At 40.6% G+C, this 15,160-nt stretch overlaps 1 protein-coding gene across 5 annotated transcripts in view; it reads right to left on the bottom strand.

The window, feature by feature from the left end:
- dis3l (DIS3 like exosome 3'-5' exoribonuclease) overlaps window positions 1-15,160 on the bottom strand; it is a 48,008-nt gene that overhangs the window by 8,924 nt on the left and 23,924 nt on the right. For 4 of the 5 annotated variants that reach the window (XM_048616000.1, XM_048616003.1, XM_048616002.1 and 1 more), the window contains 8 exons: window positions 14,137-14,215; window positions 13,878-14,057; window positions 13,078-13,247; window positions 11,145-11,306; window positions 7,732-7,979; window positions 7,156-7,248; window positions 5,942-6,475; window positions 5,435-5,589 (listed from right to left, as the gene is read on the bottom strand). In XM_048616000.1, coding sequence (XP_048471957.1) covers window positions 5,435-5,589; window positions 5,942-6,475; window positions 7,156-7,248; window positions 7,732-7,979; window positions 11,145-11,306; window positions 13,078-13,247; window positions 13,878-14,057; window positions 14,137-14,215 — 1,621 coding nt within the window. The remainder of the gene's footprint in view (window positions 1-5,434; window positions 5,590-5,941; window positions 6,476-7,155; window positions 7,249-7,731; window positions 7,980-11,144; window positions 11,307-13,077; window positions 13,248-13,877; window positions 14,058-14,136; window positions 14,216-15,160) is intronic. The other variant, XM_048616001.1, reaches the window with a different exon arrangement.

The raw sequence follows: 15,160 nt of genomic DNA on the forward strand, positions 1-15,160 counted from the left end.
CTGCAGTTCCTACTATCTCTAAAATCTAACATATCTGTGTTCCTTAAGTAACAAAATTGAGTTTTGAAGAAAGATCACTGGACTTAAAACTTTAACTTTTGTTTTCTTTCCACAGATACTGCCAGACCTGCTGCGGCCTTTAGCACGTGCATTTTATTTCAGATTTTCAGCACCTCCATGTATTTTGCTTTTACAGGCAGTTCTTCTATAATGCGATAGTTGTGTTCTTGTGTGACCTCGTGCTACAGAAAATTGCATTATCGGGAAATTGCTATAGAAAATCACTATATCTGTACAGCAGAAAGATCATGTTATCCAAACAGTGTCCACTGTTCATCAATTGTGTTACAGCCAATTTGCGTTAACGAAACAAATGTTATAACAGAACTACCTCTATATCATTTTAAGGACATGGACCAGACATGTCCAGCCTCTGTCAGTAATTTATTTTGTTAAATGGAGAAGTGCCTTCAGCTTTAACATTTCCTCTGAAGGCCTTATCAACATCAGAAAATCTGCACTTAAACCAAATCAACATACATGCATATGTTGTGAGGAAAAGAACAATGCAAAGCTGCCTCCACAATAGTAGTAAAATTATCTCTCAATGCCTGCAATTGTGATGTTTCACAGAAATAGATCCTCGCCAACCAGACCAGCTCAGATTAAAAATATTTCTTTACTTAAATGGTACGGTGAAAAATGTACAGTGGGGTATACATCAACGAGATACCACAGTGGATTCTAACAGTCTACCACTTCAAAGGTAGACAAACAGGAGGCTGGAAGAACACAACAAGCCAGGCAGCATCTGGAAGAAAGGAACTTCTTCAGGGCTGGATGTGGGGGGAGGGGGAGCTACAGATAGTGGGGGGGGGGGGGGGGGGGGGGCGGTGGAGGCGGAATGGTGGTGATAGGTGGACGCTGGTAATAGGTATGACCTGATTGGTCGATAGGAGGGATGAATCTGGTTGGTGGCTGGAAGGGAGGGTCAGAAGGTGGAATGGAAGGGAGGAAGTGGGGCTGGAAGGGGAGGCAGGGGATAGGTGAGAAGGTTATTTGAAATTGGAGAACTCGATGTTGAGTCCTCCAGGCTGTAGGATGCCCAAGGTATTGTTCCTCAAATCTGTGTTCTGAATCACTGTGACACTGGAGGAGGGGGGAGGGGTTTGGGGGGGTGTGATGGGGATGGGGAGTTGAGTTGTTGCAATGGGCGGTGACTGGGAGGTTAGGCTGGCCGTTACAGGCTAAGCGAAGATGCTTGGTGAGACGGTCACCTGGTCTATGTTTGGTCTCACCAATGTAGAGAAGATCACATTGGGAGCACCAGATGCAATAGACTGGGTTGGAGGAGATGCAGGTGAAGCTCTGTCTCACTTGGAAGGGCTGTTTAGTGTCCTGAATGGAGGTGAAGGAGATGGTGCGTAGGCAGGTGTTGCTTCTTTTATGCTTACAGGGGAAGGTACTGGGCGGGTTGGAGTGGTTGGTGGGGAGTGTGGCGTGAAGTAAGGAGTGGTGAAGGGACTAGTCCTTGAGGAAGATAGAGAGGGTGTGGGGTCTAATAGGAGTTGGTGGAAGCGTTTGGACAAGGGGGACCCTATCTTTATTATGTTTAGGGGTGTGGTTAAGAGCTGTGGAGTGGGGAATGGATGAGGCACGGTGGAGGGCTGTCTGGATGACAGAGTGGGGAAAAGAGCGCTGTTTGAAAAAAGTGGACATCCAGGATGCTTGGGAGTGGGACATCTCCTCGTTAGAGCAGATGCGACGGTGATGGAATTTTTGCAGGATACAGGGTGGGAGGAGGTGTTATCTAGGTAGCTATGGGAGTCTGTGGGTTTATAGTAAATGTCGGTCTGTAAACTGTCTCCAGAAATGGAAATAGTGGGGTCAAGAAAGGGGAGGGAGGTGTCTGAGATAGACCAAGTGAATTTGAGGGCAGGGTGGAAGTTGTTAGCGAAGTCGATGAACTGCTCTAGTTCACCTGGGTGCAGGATGCAGCACCAATGCAGTCATTGATATAACGGCAGAAGAATTGGGGTACAGTACTGGTGTACCGGGACTGTTCAATATAACCGACAAACAGGCAGGAATAGTTTGAGTCCATGCGAGTGCCCAGGGCAACCCCCTGGATTTGGAGAAAGTGGGAAGAATTGAAGGAAAAGTTATTGAGGGTGAGCACTAGTTCGAGGAGGTGGAGGAGGGTATTGGTTGGGGGAGGGGACTGGATGGGTCTGTTGGAGAGGAAAACACTGAGGGCCTGTAGGCCATCCTTGTGGGGTATGGACTTGTATAGTGATTGCACATCCATAATAAAGATGAAGCGCAGGGGCCCAGGGAACTGGAAGTTTCTAAAGAGATGGTGGGTGTGGTTTTTGTCCTGGATGTAGGTGGGGAGTGCCTGGACCAAGAGGGAGAGAATGGAGTCAAGATAGGAAGAGATGAGTTCGGTGGGGCAGGAGTATGCGGAGACAATGGGTCGGCCGGGGTAGTTGGGCTTGTGAATATTGGGGAACAGGTAGAACCGGGCAGTGGGGGGCTGGGGTCTATAAGGCTGGAGACGGTGGAGGGGAAGTCAACCAGAAGTGATGAGGTCATGGACACTGTGGGAGACAGTGGCTTGATGGGCCATGGTCAAGGGGGAAGATAGGAAGTGCTGTCGGAGAGTTGGGGTCCGTCCTCCAGACTACCACAGCCCGCCTTTGTCAGCGGCTTTGATAGTCAAACTGGGATTGGTGCGGAGAGAGTGGAGCACTGCACGTTCGGAGGGGGAGAGGTTGGAATGGGTTCGGATTGGTTGGGTGGGTGGAGATATCAAGGCGGTTGATGTCGCATTGGCAGTTAGCAATGAAGAGGTCCAGCGTGGGTAAGAGGCTGGCAGGGGGTGTCCAAGAGGAGTAGGAAGGTTGGAGATGGGAGAATGGGTCCTCGGAGGGTGGTTGAGAGTCTTAATTGAAGGAGGAGGCCTGGAGGTGGAGGCAGTGGAAGAAGAGTTCCATGTCGTCGCAGGCATGGAACTTGTTGAGATGTGGCGGAGGGGGAAGAGTAGTTGTGGGTGGGAGAGGAAAGTGGGTGGAGGATTGGATGGGGGAAGAGGTGTAGGAGCGATGAGGTAGAGAAAAGGAGGAGAGGTGAAAGGTAGGGTGTATTATGGAGGTGTGCTGGCTAGTTGCAGGTAGGCAGTAGGACCCAGGAGTGACCCTGGGGATAGGAGTCCATGTGTTCATCGGAGAATAGGTGGAGTCTAGAGTGGAGGCAGAAGGTCCTTTCAAATAAAGTCTACTGTTGCTTTTGGACTACTGAAAGGATTGCAAATGACACAACTTTAAGACAACTTTGAAAGTCATAGGGGACCAGTAGATCACTCAGGGGCACTGAGCCCTCTTGGGATGCTCTACATAAAAATACGAGGAGGCCATTCTAGATCATGGCTGATCATCTCTTCATGCTCCTTTCCTGCATTATTTCCATATCCCTTGGCCCGTAGTATTGAATATTGTAGTGTTTCAAGCACTCAACTCAATACTTAAATATCTTGAGGCTCCTGCCTCTACCACCCTCATTGGCAGCAAGTTCCAGCTAGAAGATGCCAATGCTGGTCACGAGCCCCAACAGCAAGGTACCAATTTTTAAAAACATCTTTACTTGCTTAGGCTTAGAGTTTTACTGATTGAAAAAGCTTCACCAACCTATGGCATCATTTGCTTTGGGAAAAGAGATTCCCTAATTTTGAAATCTCTCACTTGATCATGCCCCTCAAAAGGAAAATGATGGTAGAGTCAACTGTTCATTTACTGCTGCTTGCTTTGATGAAATACACAGGTGCTTTAAATATGCAGAAATTGCATAACCCATGCCTCTAGTTAATTATCTTAGGACATGCCTTTCCAACAATTTGGTAAGTTGTTTGTAGCATTGGAAATGGGCAATGAAAATTTAAAATCTCCACCCCTGTTAGGTAAATCATCAGAAAAATTACAAACAGGAAATTACAGCAGAATTTACATCAAGCTTATTGACCAACATTGGCTCCAGATTCAGTAACACCTTGAATTTCAAGTTCCACAATGGCCTCATTCTTTCCTATCTCCATAACCTCCTCCAGCCCTACAACTTAACAATTCTTCATATTTACACAGCCTCAATTTCCAGTGCTCCACTTCTGGGATCCATTCCTAGACATCTAGTTCTAAAATTTCCTTAATAAATCTATCCCTCCTCCTTTAAGATGTTCCGTAAAACCTAAGTTTGACACCAACCTTTTTATCACTTGTTTGAATTACTTTTTATGTGGCTTGGAGTCAATTTTTTAAATAATGCTCCGAAAATGTTCTTGAATATTTTACAATGTTAAAAATGCCATATAAATACATATTTCAATTACAACACCAACATTGTAATTTTACAGAAAATGCTCCATTTATGAATGTTCATATCAAAAACCATTGTCTTTGGAAGTAGCTTTTTAAATATTAGGCTTATTTTCATTATAAGCACAGATTCTTAGAAAACATACCATCTCATCTACAAAATCACTATGATACCTCACAGTTCAGCATAGAAATCCTGTAAAACAACTTAATAGACACCTGCAATGCAGTGTTGACACAGGCACTGACTAATGCAGTCTGATCACTGCATTGTAGGAAGGCTTAATGGACTGAATGCAGCAATGATCTTCTTGGGAGGGGAGCAAATATTTATTCCATTTCCAATGTATATATTCAAGGTCAGAATAACTAAATACCTAATGTGGCCATTTCAGAAATAAAAAAAATCTGTCTTACTCAAAGGGGACAAAAACCAAATGCTACTTTAAAAAAAAAAATATGGTTTAACTGTCTAAAAGTTTTAAGAGTCTCCCAGCTTCTGCTGTTACTGAAGTTAACCATTGTTCAAATATGGGAGTAATAGGGAAGACAGGAAGAAAGCACAATGCACCTTACAAATTGAAGCTCTCAAGAAATAGCGATGATTGATATTCTTTAAAAATTAATCTCATACTATTTATACTCAGGGTGATCCAGTCATGGAATATTTACAGCACAGAAAGAGGCCCTTCAGCCTACTGCATCTGCACTGGTCATCAAGTGTTTATTTATTCTTATCCCATTTTCCAGCATTTGGCCCGTAGTATTGAATATTGTAGTGTTTCAAGCACTCAACTCAATTCTTAAATATATTGAGGCTCCCACCTCTACCACACTCATAGGCAGCAAGTTCCAGACACGCATCATTCTCTGGGTGGAAAAAAATCTTCAAAAACCCTCTGACCTCCTGTTCCTTACCTCAAAACTGCACACTTGGTTACTGACCCCAGCACAGGGGGGAAAGTTTCCGTTGATCTCTGTTTCACCTCAATCAGATACTCCCTTTTATCTTTATCAATAGGTTACAACATAGAAATATTAAAATGCCTAAACATAATTTCACATACCATAATGATAATATTCATCCTCTGTGCAGGAGCCAGTAGAAAAATAAAGAGCATTGGACATTGCCTGCGTGGCCATGGATCGTAACAGCTTATTCACCTCAGGATCATCTGGATCTTCTGCCATATCCAGGGAATCTGCCAGAGCCTTGTTGGAGCTAAAAATTGTCAATATAAACATTTTAAATAAGAATATCGTGTACATATGTGTGTGTGTTTGCCTCTGCATGAGATTACAAAATTACCTGCGCTAGCTCAATCTTACACACAAAAGAACTGTGGAACTCCTCACAGTTCATTCCCTCCTAACCCAAATATTCCAAAACATAACCCAATAAATTAAAAATTCAGGTTTGCCTTCGTCTAATTAATCATTATTAATTTACCTAGTCTTCTTTCCTACTTTTGCAACTCTGGAGATGTCCCAACTTTGCCTGTGTTTTTCTCTTAAATTTCTTAAAAATATACTAATGAAAATCTACATATTGGCAACTTTAATCTATGTATTACCGTGTATCAATTTTGAATCCCTTTGCTTTTGCACAATCAATTAGCTCAGTGAAGAATTCCTGCTGTGGTGGAGGATGACGACGCAGCAAGGCTTGGTGAGGTAAATTCTCAGTTATCTTCTTTGCCACCCAGTGGTTAGCCAGAATCATACACTCTGCTACAGTCTGATGCACTTCCAGTGGCTGCTTCGGGACCAGGTCACTAATATTCTTCTTTTCATCTAACTGCACTCGTAATTCAATGCCCTCCAGCTCCAGTGCACCACCAAGTGCACGTTTTGCTCGAATGTGGCGAGCTATGTCAGTCAGCTTCTCTATAGCCCATATGAGGTCATTTAATATTCTATGTTTGTCTTTCTCTTCACGTCCTTTGAGCTCAGGGATATCATCCATAACACGGAGCTCCCCATCCAACAAGGCCTGGGCAGCTTCATAGTACATCTTGTATGCAGACTTTATAATTGTTCGTCCAAACCACACTTTAACGACCTCATAGTTAGTTTTGTCCAACTCCCACAATACACTTACTGCATACCTTAAAAACAAAATAAATACAGAAGACTAACCTTTAGTTTGAAAGGTAAATTGATATCACAGCAAACTATATACAAATGATTGAGTTCAAAGTAAATACAGTATCAGTATTTGAAATTTGCTTTACTATGGCTAATGTTTACTATTTTAAAAAAAGTCATTTTGCACAGCAAACAGTTTTCTCCACTCTTTGGGTCAAATCTTCACAATTTTTTCTGTATTGGCTATCATTTTAGTTGGAGAAATAATTATTTTATTACACAAGTATGTGTTAAACAAACCCTGGGAACATTTTTTAAAATCAGAAGAGGCACCACCTAGAGTTAAAACGCTAGATGAACCAAAAAAGATCAACCCTATAATGTCACAGGTAAATACTAGCACAAGGGGATCTTTCCTTACATCAGAGTTCGTCACCGCAAAAATGTTGGGCAACAGAAGTGTCAATTGGAAACCTGACATTTTCCTGACTGGGTGAAACATAAACCTGTACTGTGTAAACTACCTCACCCACCCCTTGCCTCTTCATTCAATCTTCCAGCAGTTATACTGCTCGTTTACCATAGCTGGAACAGTTACCTGCTCTCTATCAGAGCAAAAAAAAAATGTATAAATCCTTCTAGTCCAAAAAAAAACTTTATCTTCCTTGGTATTTGCAAACTTAATATAGCTGGGACCTACCTGTCAGCACCTCCAAGTAAAGAGCACAGATCAGCACTCAGGATAGAAGGTAACATGTCATAGCGACGATCTGCTAGGTAACAAGTTGTTGCCCTAGAAGAAAGTGGCAGGTATTCACACATGAATATTAAGTGTACAGAAAAAAATTTACACCAACAATGCTCAGTAGTCCTTTCCAGAGATCATAACATATACACATCTTCACAACAGGGAAGCAGTGGCAGCTGGCAGAAAGCACAGAGATGTATTAATAAATGGATTTACTAATTTTCCATTGGTAGCACCCTCGGGTCTCTCAGCTCTGGGGAGTCTGATGGATCAGTCAGCTACTGCTACTGTTTCCAATATTTAAGAATACACAGGGCTGCTTGCCATTGATGAAATCATCAGATCAGTATTACTGGGAGATCCCAACTCAGAAAAAAATCCATCAATTAATGAAAATATCAAATACTTTTACGATAAATGAATTAAGTTTTGATGAGATAGTATTTTAAACAAAATTTACTCCCCCTAGATTTTCTTTCCCATTTAATTATTTTAATTTCAGTAACTGATTTTTTTATTTTAAACTACCTTGATCGAGCTTCCAGATCTGTATATGAATTAAATTTGACAAAGTGTGTAACATCAGCAATGTGAACCCCTAGCTCTAGGTTGTCATTAGCTAATCTGCGAACAGACAATGCATCGTCCACATCCTCACAACCCTTGGGGTCGATGCTGAACACCAGATGAGTATTCCTTAAATCCACTCGCTGGGCTTGCTCCTCTGTATCAACCTTCCAAGGATTCTCAGGAGTGTTCACTGGCATCTCACGCAGCTACAGAGTGGGAACAAACAAGCAGTATGATTATTCACATATATACCTGTACAGTATTTTAATTTCCATTTCAGTTAAAAAAATGTCCAACTATTTTATGTTTAATTTTTCCTTTTCAGACACACATGTGGTATAGACTCATCTGGAATCCTATTTCTTGACTTTGAGCAATGAATACAAATCAAGTTTCTTTAACACCATCCCCATGCACCACAGTCTGGTGATCCGTGATCTCTGCCAGCCTGACTTAGGAACAGTTACCAGGGACAAAGGAACCTCTCCACAATCCGGGAATGCAGGACAGAAGATGTCTGTCCTCCAGTTTTGTGCCGTCCTCTAACATTTTGTTTAAGATTGGTGAACGCACTACAATGAATTTTGAAACGAGCCATCTTCAGCTGCTTCATCAGAGACCTTCCTTCCATCATAGGGTCAGAGGAATGGTATAAAATGTTGGTTAAGCCACAGCTAGAGAAGCGTGTGCAGTTCTGGAATCCACATTAAAAGGAGAGAGGTGACTGCATTGGAGAGGGTGTAGAGGAGAGTTACCAGGATTTGCCCCAGCTGGAGAGTTTTAATTATGAAGACAGACTGAATAAATGGGGTGTTGTTTACCCTGGAGCAGAGAAGACTGATGTGAGAAATGACTGAAATGTATAATCATAAGAGGGGCATAAACAGGATAGACAGTAGGGATTTTTCCCCTTGCTGGAGGGATCAGTCACTAGGAGGCACAGATTTAAGGTAAGGATTTGAGACTTAGAGGGGATGTGAGGAATGTTCTTTTTCACTCAGAGGGTGTACAAAATCTGGAACTCACTGCCTTTAGAGGTGGTAGAAACCCTCATAACCTTTATGAAGTACATAGATGCATCCTTGTAATGCCAAGGAAGATCAAGGCTATGGGCGAAGTGATAGAAAATGAGATTAGAAATATTTAGGTGGTTGTTTTGACTGGCACAGAATCAATGGGCCAAAGGGCCTTTTTCTGTGCAACAGAACTCTATGTATCTATGACAATAAATAGGGGATGTTTGCTGATAACTGCAGTGTTCATCACCATTCACTTTCTCAGATACTGAAGCAGTCCATGATCAAATGCAGCAAGATCCAGCCAATATTCAGGTTTGGGCTGACAAGAAGCAAGTAACTTTTATATCAGACAAGTGCTAGTCAACAATCATTTTCAACAATAGAAGATCTAACATTGTCCCTTGACATTCAATAACATTAGTACCAATGAATACCTCATCAACATCCTGAGGGTTACACTTGACCAGAAACTGAATGGACTAGCCATATAAACGAGTGGGCTGCGAAAGAAGGTCAGAGGCTAGAAATCCTACAAGTAACTCAATCCCTACTCACCAAAGCATGTCTGCCACCTACAAGGCAAAAGTCAGGAGTATGATCAAGTATTTCACCTTTGCCTGGAAAGCTGCAACTCCAACAATATTCAAGAAGCTTGACACTACCCAAGACAAATCAGTTGGCTTGATTGACACCACAAATCCAAACATTCACTCCCCTCATCACTGATGCTCAGTAGCAAGAGCATATGCTATCTACATGATGCAGTGCAGAAATTCACCAGGACCCCTTAAATTAAATTCTTCAACCCATGACCACCACAATCTGGAAGGACAAAGGCGGAAGATACTTCGGAACACCACTGCCCGCAAGATCCCCATCAAACCAGTCACCATCCTGACTTTGAAATACACTGCCGTTCCGTCAGTTGCTGGGTCAAAATCCTGGAACATCCTCACTAATGACACTATGGCTCTAACTACAACAAACTGTAGTAGTTCAAGAAGGCAGCTCACCACCACATTCTCAAGGAAACTAGGGCAATAAATGGTTGGTGACACCTACATCCCGTGAAGGCATCAAATAAATGCATTCAGCCAAAGGGCAGTCCTTAACCATGACATTTTTATAATACAAAGTAGATGACTGATATCTCCTCCAGGACACAAATATGATCTAACTACACTCTGGGACTCAAAGCCTCTCTCACAATTCTGGTTTTTAATGCAACTTAGAGGCTCACATACCACAATTAAATTTAAATCTTCTCCAGGCACAATATTTTTACATCAAAATGCTTATTTTTCCTCTTGATATCATCCTTACATCCCCACACCCTCCTGATGTCAGGACACAAAAAAAAAGGTAGCAACATGAAACTTTAGCCAAAGATAAATGTGTCCTCAGCTGCAGATGTTGGAGATCTAATACAAAAGACCATAAAATATAGGAGCAGAATTAGGCCATTCGGCCCATTGATTCTGCAACCCTTGATCCCATTACTAATTAAGAACTGATCAAAAACAGTAAATGCTGTAGAAACTCACCAAGTCCAATTTCAAAGATATTGCACTTGAAACATTAACTCAATTTCTCACTCCACAGATACTGCTAAACCAGCAGAGTTTCCACAGCACTTCTATTGTTAAAACTGGCATCAACTCAGCAAAGATTGGAGTTTTGAATTCGAGACCTTCCTAGGTGTATATTGGCTCAATGCCAGGTTACACCATGCAATTACTCACCAAGACAAAATAAACTTGCATTATTGTAGCACCGTTCACATTTTCAAAAGGTCCTAAAGTACTTTTGCAAACAATTAATTACCTTTGATGTGTAGTCACAGTTGTTATGCAGGCAAACAGTGGCAAATTTCCACAACTAGTGCCAAGATAAATGACCACTTCACTTGGTTCCAATTGTATTTGTCGAGGTAGTATTAATGCTGACCAGAGTCTGCAGAAACTCTGCAGTAACTCTGCAGTTCTTTTTCAAATGCTGCTATATTTAAGTAAATATCTACCTGAACATACAACAGAGATGAACTTAAGGTAGAATCTTTGGCAGTGTAGCAATGCCTCAGACCTATGCTAAAGTAGCAGCCTAGATTTTGCAGTCACTAACACACAACATGTTATCACATGAACATTTGCTTTATGAGAATATAGATGTGCTACTTGGTTACACTGACAAATTCTATCCTTTGTACCACTGAATGTCCAATAATTAGCTTTGTCATTTATGTTTAAAGTTCAAGCTCTATTGGTAGAATCAGTGTACAAAAATTGTACTATTAACAACACCAATTAAAGAAATATGTTTTTTTAAATGATAAGATTATATTAAAAGGTTAACCTGGGCTTCAGAGAAAGGGCTAACTGAAATGCTGTTTTCAACAAGAATAGCTGCAATTTCTGTCTCAAGGTCACCAGCTCTTCCAAGAACCTTCACAAAGTGTCCGTTAGGATAAAGAGAAGTAGAATCCCAGGAATCAATGCGTACAATAATTCGGCAATTCTAGGTAATTGGGAAAATAAAAAAAAATTAAGCCTTCTTTTTGAGTATTGCAATGCTCCAAGGTTGATGATTATATACAAGTACACTGCCCAAATGACACAGCATAGTAATTCTCTTTAATGCACTTCACTCCAGGTACATACTCGATTCAACCAACAGAATACAATTCTACATTTCCACAGCTGCAGAGTGGCAACTGGATAAAGTTGGACAGAAAAAATCATGAAAAATTATGCAATAATTATACCTCCTTGGTACAAAATGGATTGTCATCCTTTCAGAATCTAAGAGATGCTATTGTGCCAAATATGAAATAAAATAAAACAATGTAAAACAAAATAAAGTATTTTACCTCATCTGAAAAAGACAATTCTGGAAAATTAACAACACCAATGGGAATAAGTTACAATGATCCACTCTAAAATGCATGTTTTAGTATGGTTTATTTTTGTAAAAAAAAAAGTGATGTAATAGGCTAGAGTACAGGCAATGAAGCTACTAACAGGCAGGACCTCAAATTTATTCGCTGATTTGAAATGAGGTTAATTCATCTTAGCTAGCTCAGTGAAAATAGTATTACACTTACCTTAGTAAGCTTGCGTTAGGATAGAAAAAGTCAACTAGGATTCCTGACCATGGTTTCCATTCCTGACCATGGCAGAAAATTTATGAATGCAAATCAATTCTGAGCAATGAAAAGTAAACCCTGCTAGGGGTGGCAGCAAACCAGAAAATGGACAAAATAACAGCAATCAAGAAATGATAAGCAATTATGAAATAACTTCATGTCTATAGATTAATTTCATTTTGCTGATGATAGTAATCTGTGGAAAGTAATCTGTGGGGAGGACACAAAGAAGCTGCAGAAGATGTAGACAAGTTATGAGAGCGGGCAACAAGAGGGCAGATGGATTATATTGCAATGAAGTGTAAAGATATTCACTTTGCTTAAAAGAATATAAAATCATACTGTTTTCAAAAAGTTACAAAGCTTCTAAAGTACTGCAAACAATTAGGAAGACAAATGGCAAGCTGACTTTATTGCAAGGGGTTTGGAGTACCGGAAGAAAAGAATCTTGTTACAACTGTACAAAAGTTTTGGTGAGATCATACCTACAGTACTGTGTGCAGGTTTGGTCTCCATATTTAAAAAATATATACTTGCAATTGAGACCATACAGTAAGGCTCCCTAATTTGTCCCTCGGATGAGAGGCTTGTTCTACAATGAAAGGCTGAACAAATTTGGTCTATGCTCTCTGCAGTTTAGAAAAATGAGAGGCTTCTCACTGGAATATTAAAGATTCTGAAGGACTTTCATAGGGCAGGCACTGAAATATTCCCTCTGCTGATCAAGGGAATTTAAAATGTGGAGCAGTCTCAAAAGTACAGGGCCAGTCACTTAGGATTGAGTTGATGGGGGATTACTCAGAGGGTTATAAGTCTTTGGAATTCCTTTCCCCAGAGGATTGTGGATTCTCCAATGTTGAATATATTTAAGGCTGGATAGACAGATTTGTTTTGGTCTGTCTAGAAATATAGGGATACAGCAAACAGAAGGGTGGAGTTAAAGCCCAACATCAACAATAATCATTCTATATAGCAAAAGAGGCTGAATGGGTAATATGGTCTACTCCTGCTCCTAATTCTCGTGTTCTTGGGAATGACAAAGTCCATAGACATGCTCCATAACATACACAAAGTTTGTGAGCTTCAATTATCAAGAGCTTTTGCCAGGGGTGCAAGAGTGGCAAATTTATTTATAATTCCCACCTGCAGGGATTCAGCTTGCTGAGTGCTGATCCTTATTCTAGGAATTCTATAATCCCAAGGTGTCACTAGGATCTTCCGAACATTTTTACCCTGAGATTGTATATCTTCTTTGGGTGGAAAGGATGCAACATAATCTCGCCAGTTCCTCTGAATAATTCCAACAACTTTACCTACAGATGAAAAGGCAATGTTAACTTGAACATATTAGCAAAAATGTGGTGGTATTTTCAGTTTATAACACCATTGTTTGTTCCATATTGGGTTAATATTTAAGGAAAAGAACCAAACTAGTGGATGAAGTAGTTAATAGTAAAACTTTGTCAGGGAATCAGACAATTTCAAAAAAGAAAGCATTTCCACCATTTTCTCTTCTTACTAATGACTAATAACCACCCAACACCAATTCTTCTGTAGCAATATACATTTCCATTGATAAAGTAGGGTGTTCACAATGGGCTATTGAGAGGTATGCATTGGTTCCAAATGTAAGAATGTTTAACACAGGGGACTGGTTTTTGTACATTTCCTTCACAGAACAGAACAGACAAAATACGGGAAAGAACTTCCAAATATAAATACTGAATCTCACCTTTAACTGAAGATGAAAGGAGGACTCCAAAACGGAATCCTTAAAAATCTTACAAATGTGGCTCTTAGTACGTTTGCCAAGAAGAAGCAATCATAGCATCTCTTGATTGCTATTCTCTTGCAACATTCAAGGATAGTTTTTATAGATTCTTGAAAGAGGAAAAAGGTTTACGCTTAAACGTGAATTAATTAATTGATCAACTATGTCCTACCCGTAGCCATTGGTTCACTTTCAGTTTCTTCAGCAGTCTTCTCTTCAGATTCATTCTCACATAACACAGAAACTCTCCCCTTCCATTCATTCCTTGGTAGCAATTCAACAGCCACCACATCACCCTGAATGGCACGATTTCGGGCCTTAGTGCCACAGATGAGAATGTCCATTTCTAGTTCTGGCAGACAACAGCAAAAAGACTGGTACTAACAAATCACATTTTCCAGAAATTTCTTTTTTGAAGGAAGTAAAATTACCTGATTTTTTGTTAGTGAATCCTTGAGTACGAACAAAGGCTTCCAATTGAGATCTGTGTTTGTTTACATTTAAAACACCCTAAGAATATAAAACAAATCTGCTATTAGTCCAAAGATGTGCCGATTAGGTGGATTGGCCACGGCAAATTGCCCAGAGTGTCCAGGGATGTGCAGGTTAGGTGGATTAGTCGTGGGAAATGCAGTGTTACAGGGATGGGATTGGGTGTAGGTCTGAGTGGGATGCTCTTTGGAGGGTCATTGTGGACTCAATGGGCTGAATGACTTGCTTCCACACCACTGGGATTCTATAATTATACAAATTGTTTAAGAGAAGGTTTATGCACAATTTTCACCAATTTCCCATGCATCTTCTGCATGTTTGGATGTTACAGATTGATAAAAACAAAGAAACAAGGGCTGGGAAGTTTCTGATTCCAAATACTGGGGAACTGCAGCTATGAGGAGAAATAAACACTGACCCAAAAGAGTTTAAATGATCCCACCACTTTCAGTTACTACATGTGGCTGACGTAGCTGATTTTCCTGAACATAACGTCAATGATCAATATTTTTTTAAAATTTAGATTTGTTTTAAAACATTCTTCCAAATTAATAAATCAATATTTAATCTAATAAATTTAATCTCCATTTAGTACAGGGAAAATCAAAAAAAAAAACATGTTTACTGCTTTGTATTAGGAAGCATGCTCATTGTGATCAGTTTCTTTGCACAAGTAATGAGCAATGCAGAACACAACATCCAGGCTTACGCTGACCATTGGCAAATAACATTTTCACCACACTAGTGCCAAGGAATGACTCTCTCTGACAAAAGACAAACTAACTATCTTTCCTTGGTCTGGTCAGAACAGTTCTGAGGAAGGGTCACCGGACCCGAAAGGTTAACTCTGTTTTCTCCTTCACAGATGCTGCCAGACCTGCTGAGCTTTCCAGCAACTTTGTTTTTGTTCCTGATTTACAGCATCCGCAGTTCTTTTGGTTTTTACTCAAGAGGCTCGACACA

This window comes from Rhincodon typus, chromosome 33, assembly GCF_021869965.1.
Source record: "Rhincodon typus isolate 14 chromosome 33, sRhiTyp1.1, whole genome shotgun sequence".
Taxonomy (NCBI): domain Eukaryota; kingdom Metazoa; phylum Chordata; class Chondrichthyes; order Orectolobiformes; family Rhincodontidae; genus Rhincodon; species Rhincodon typus.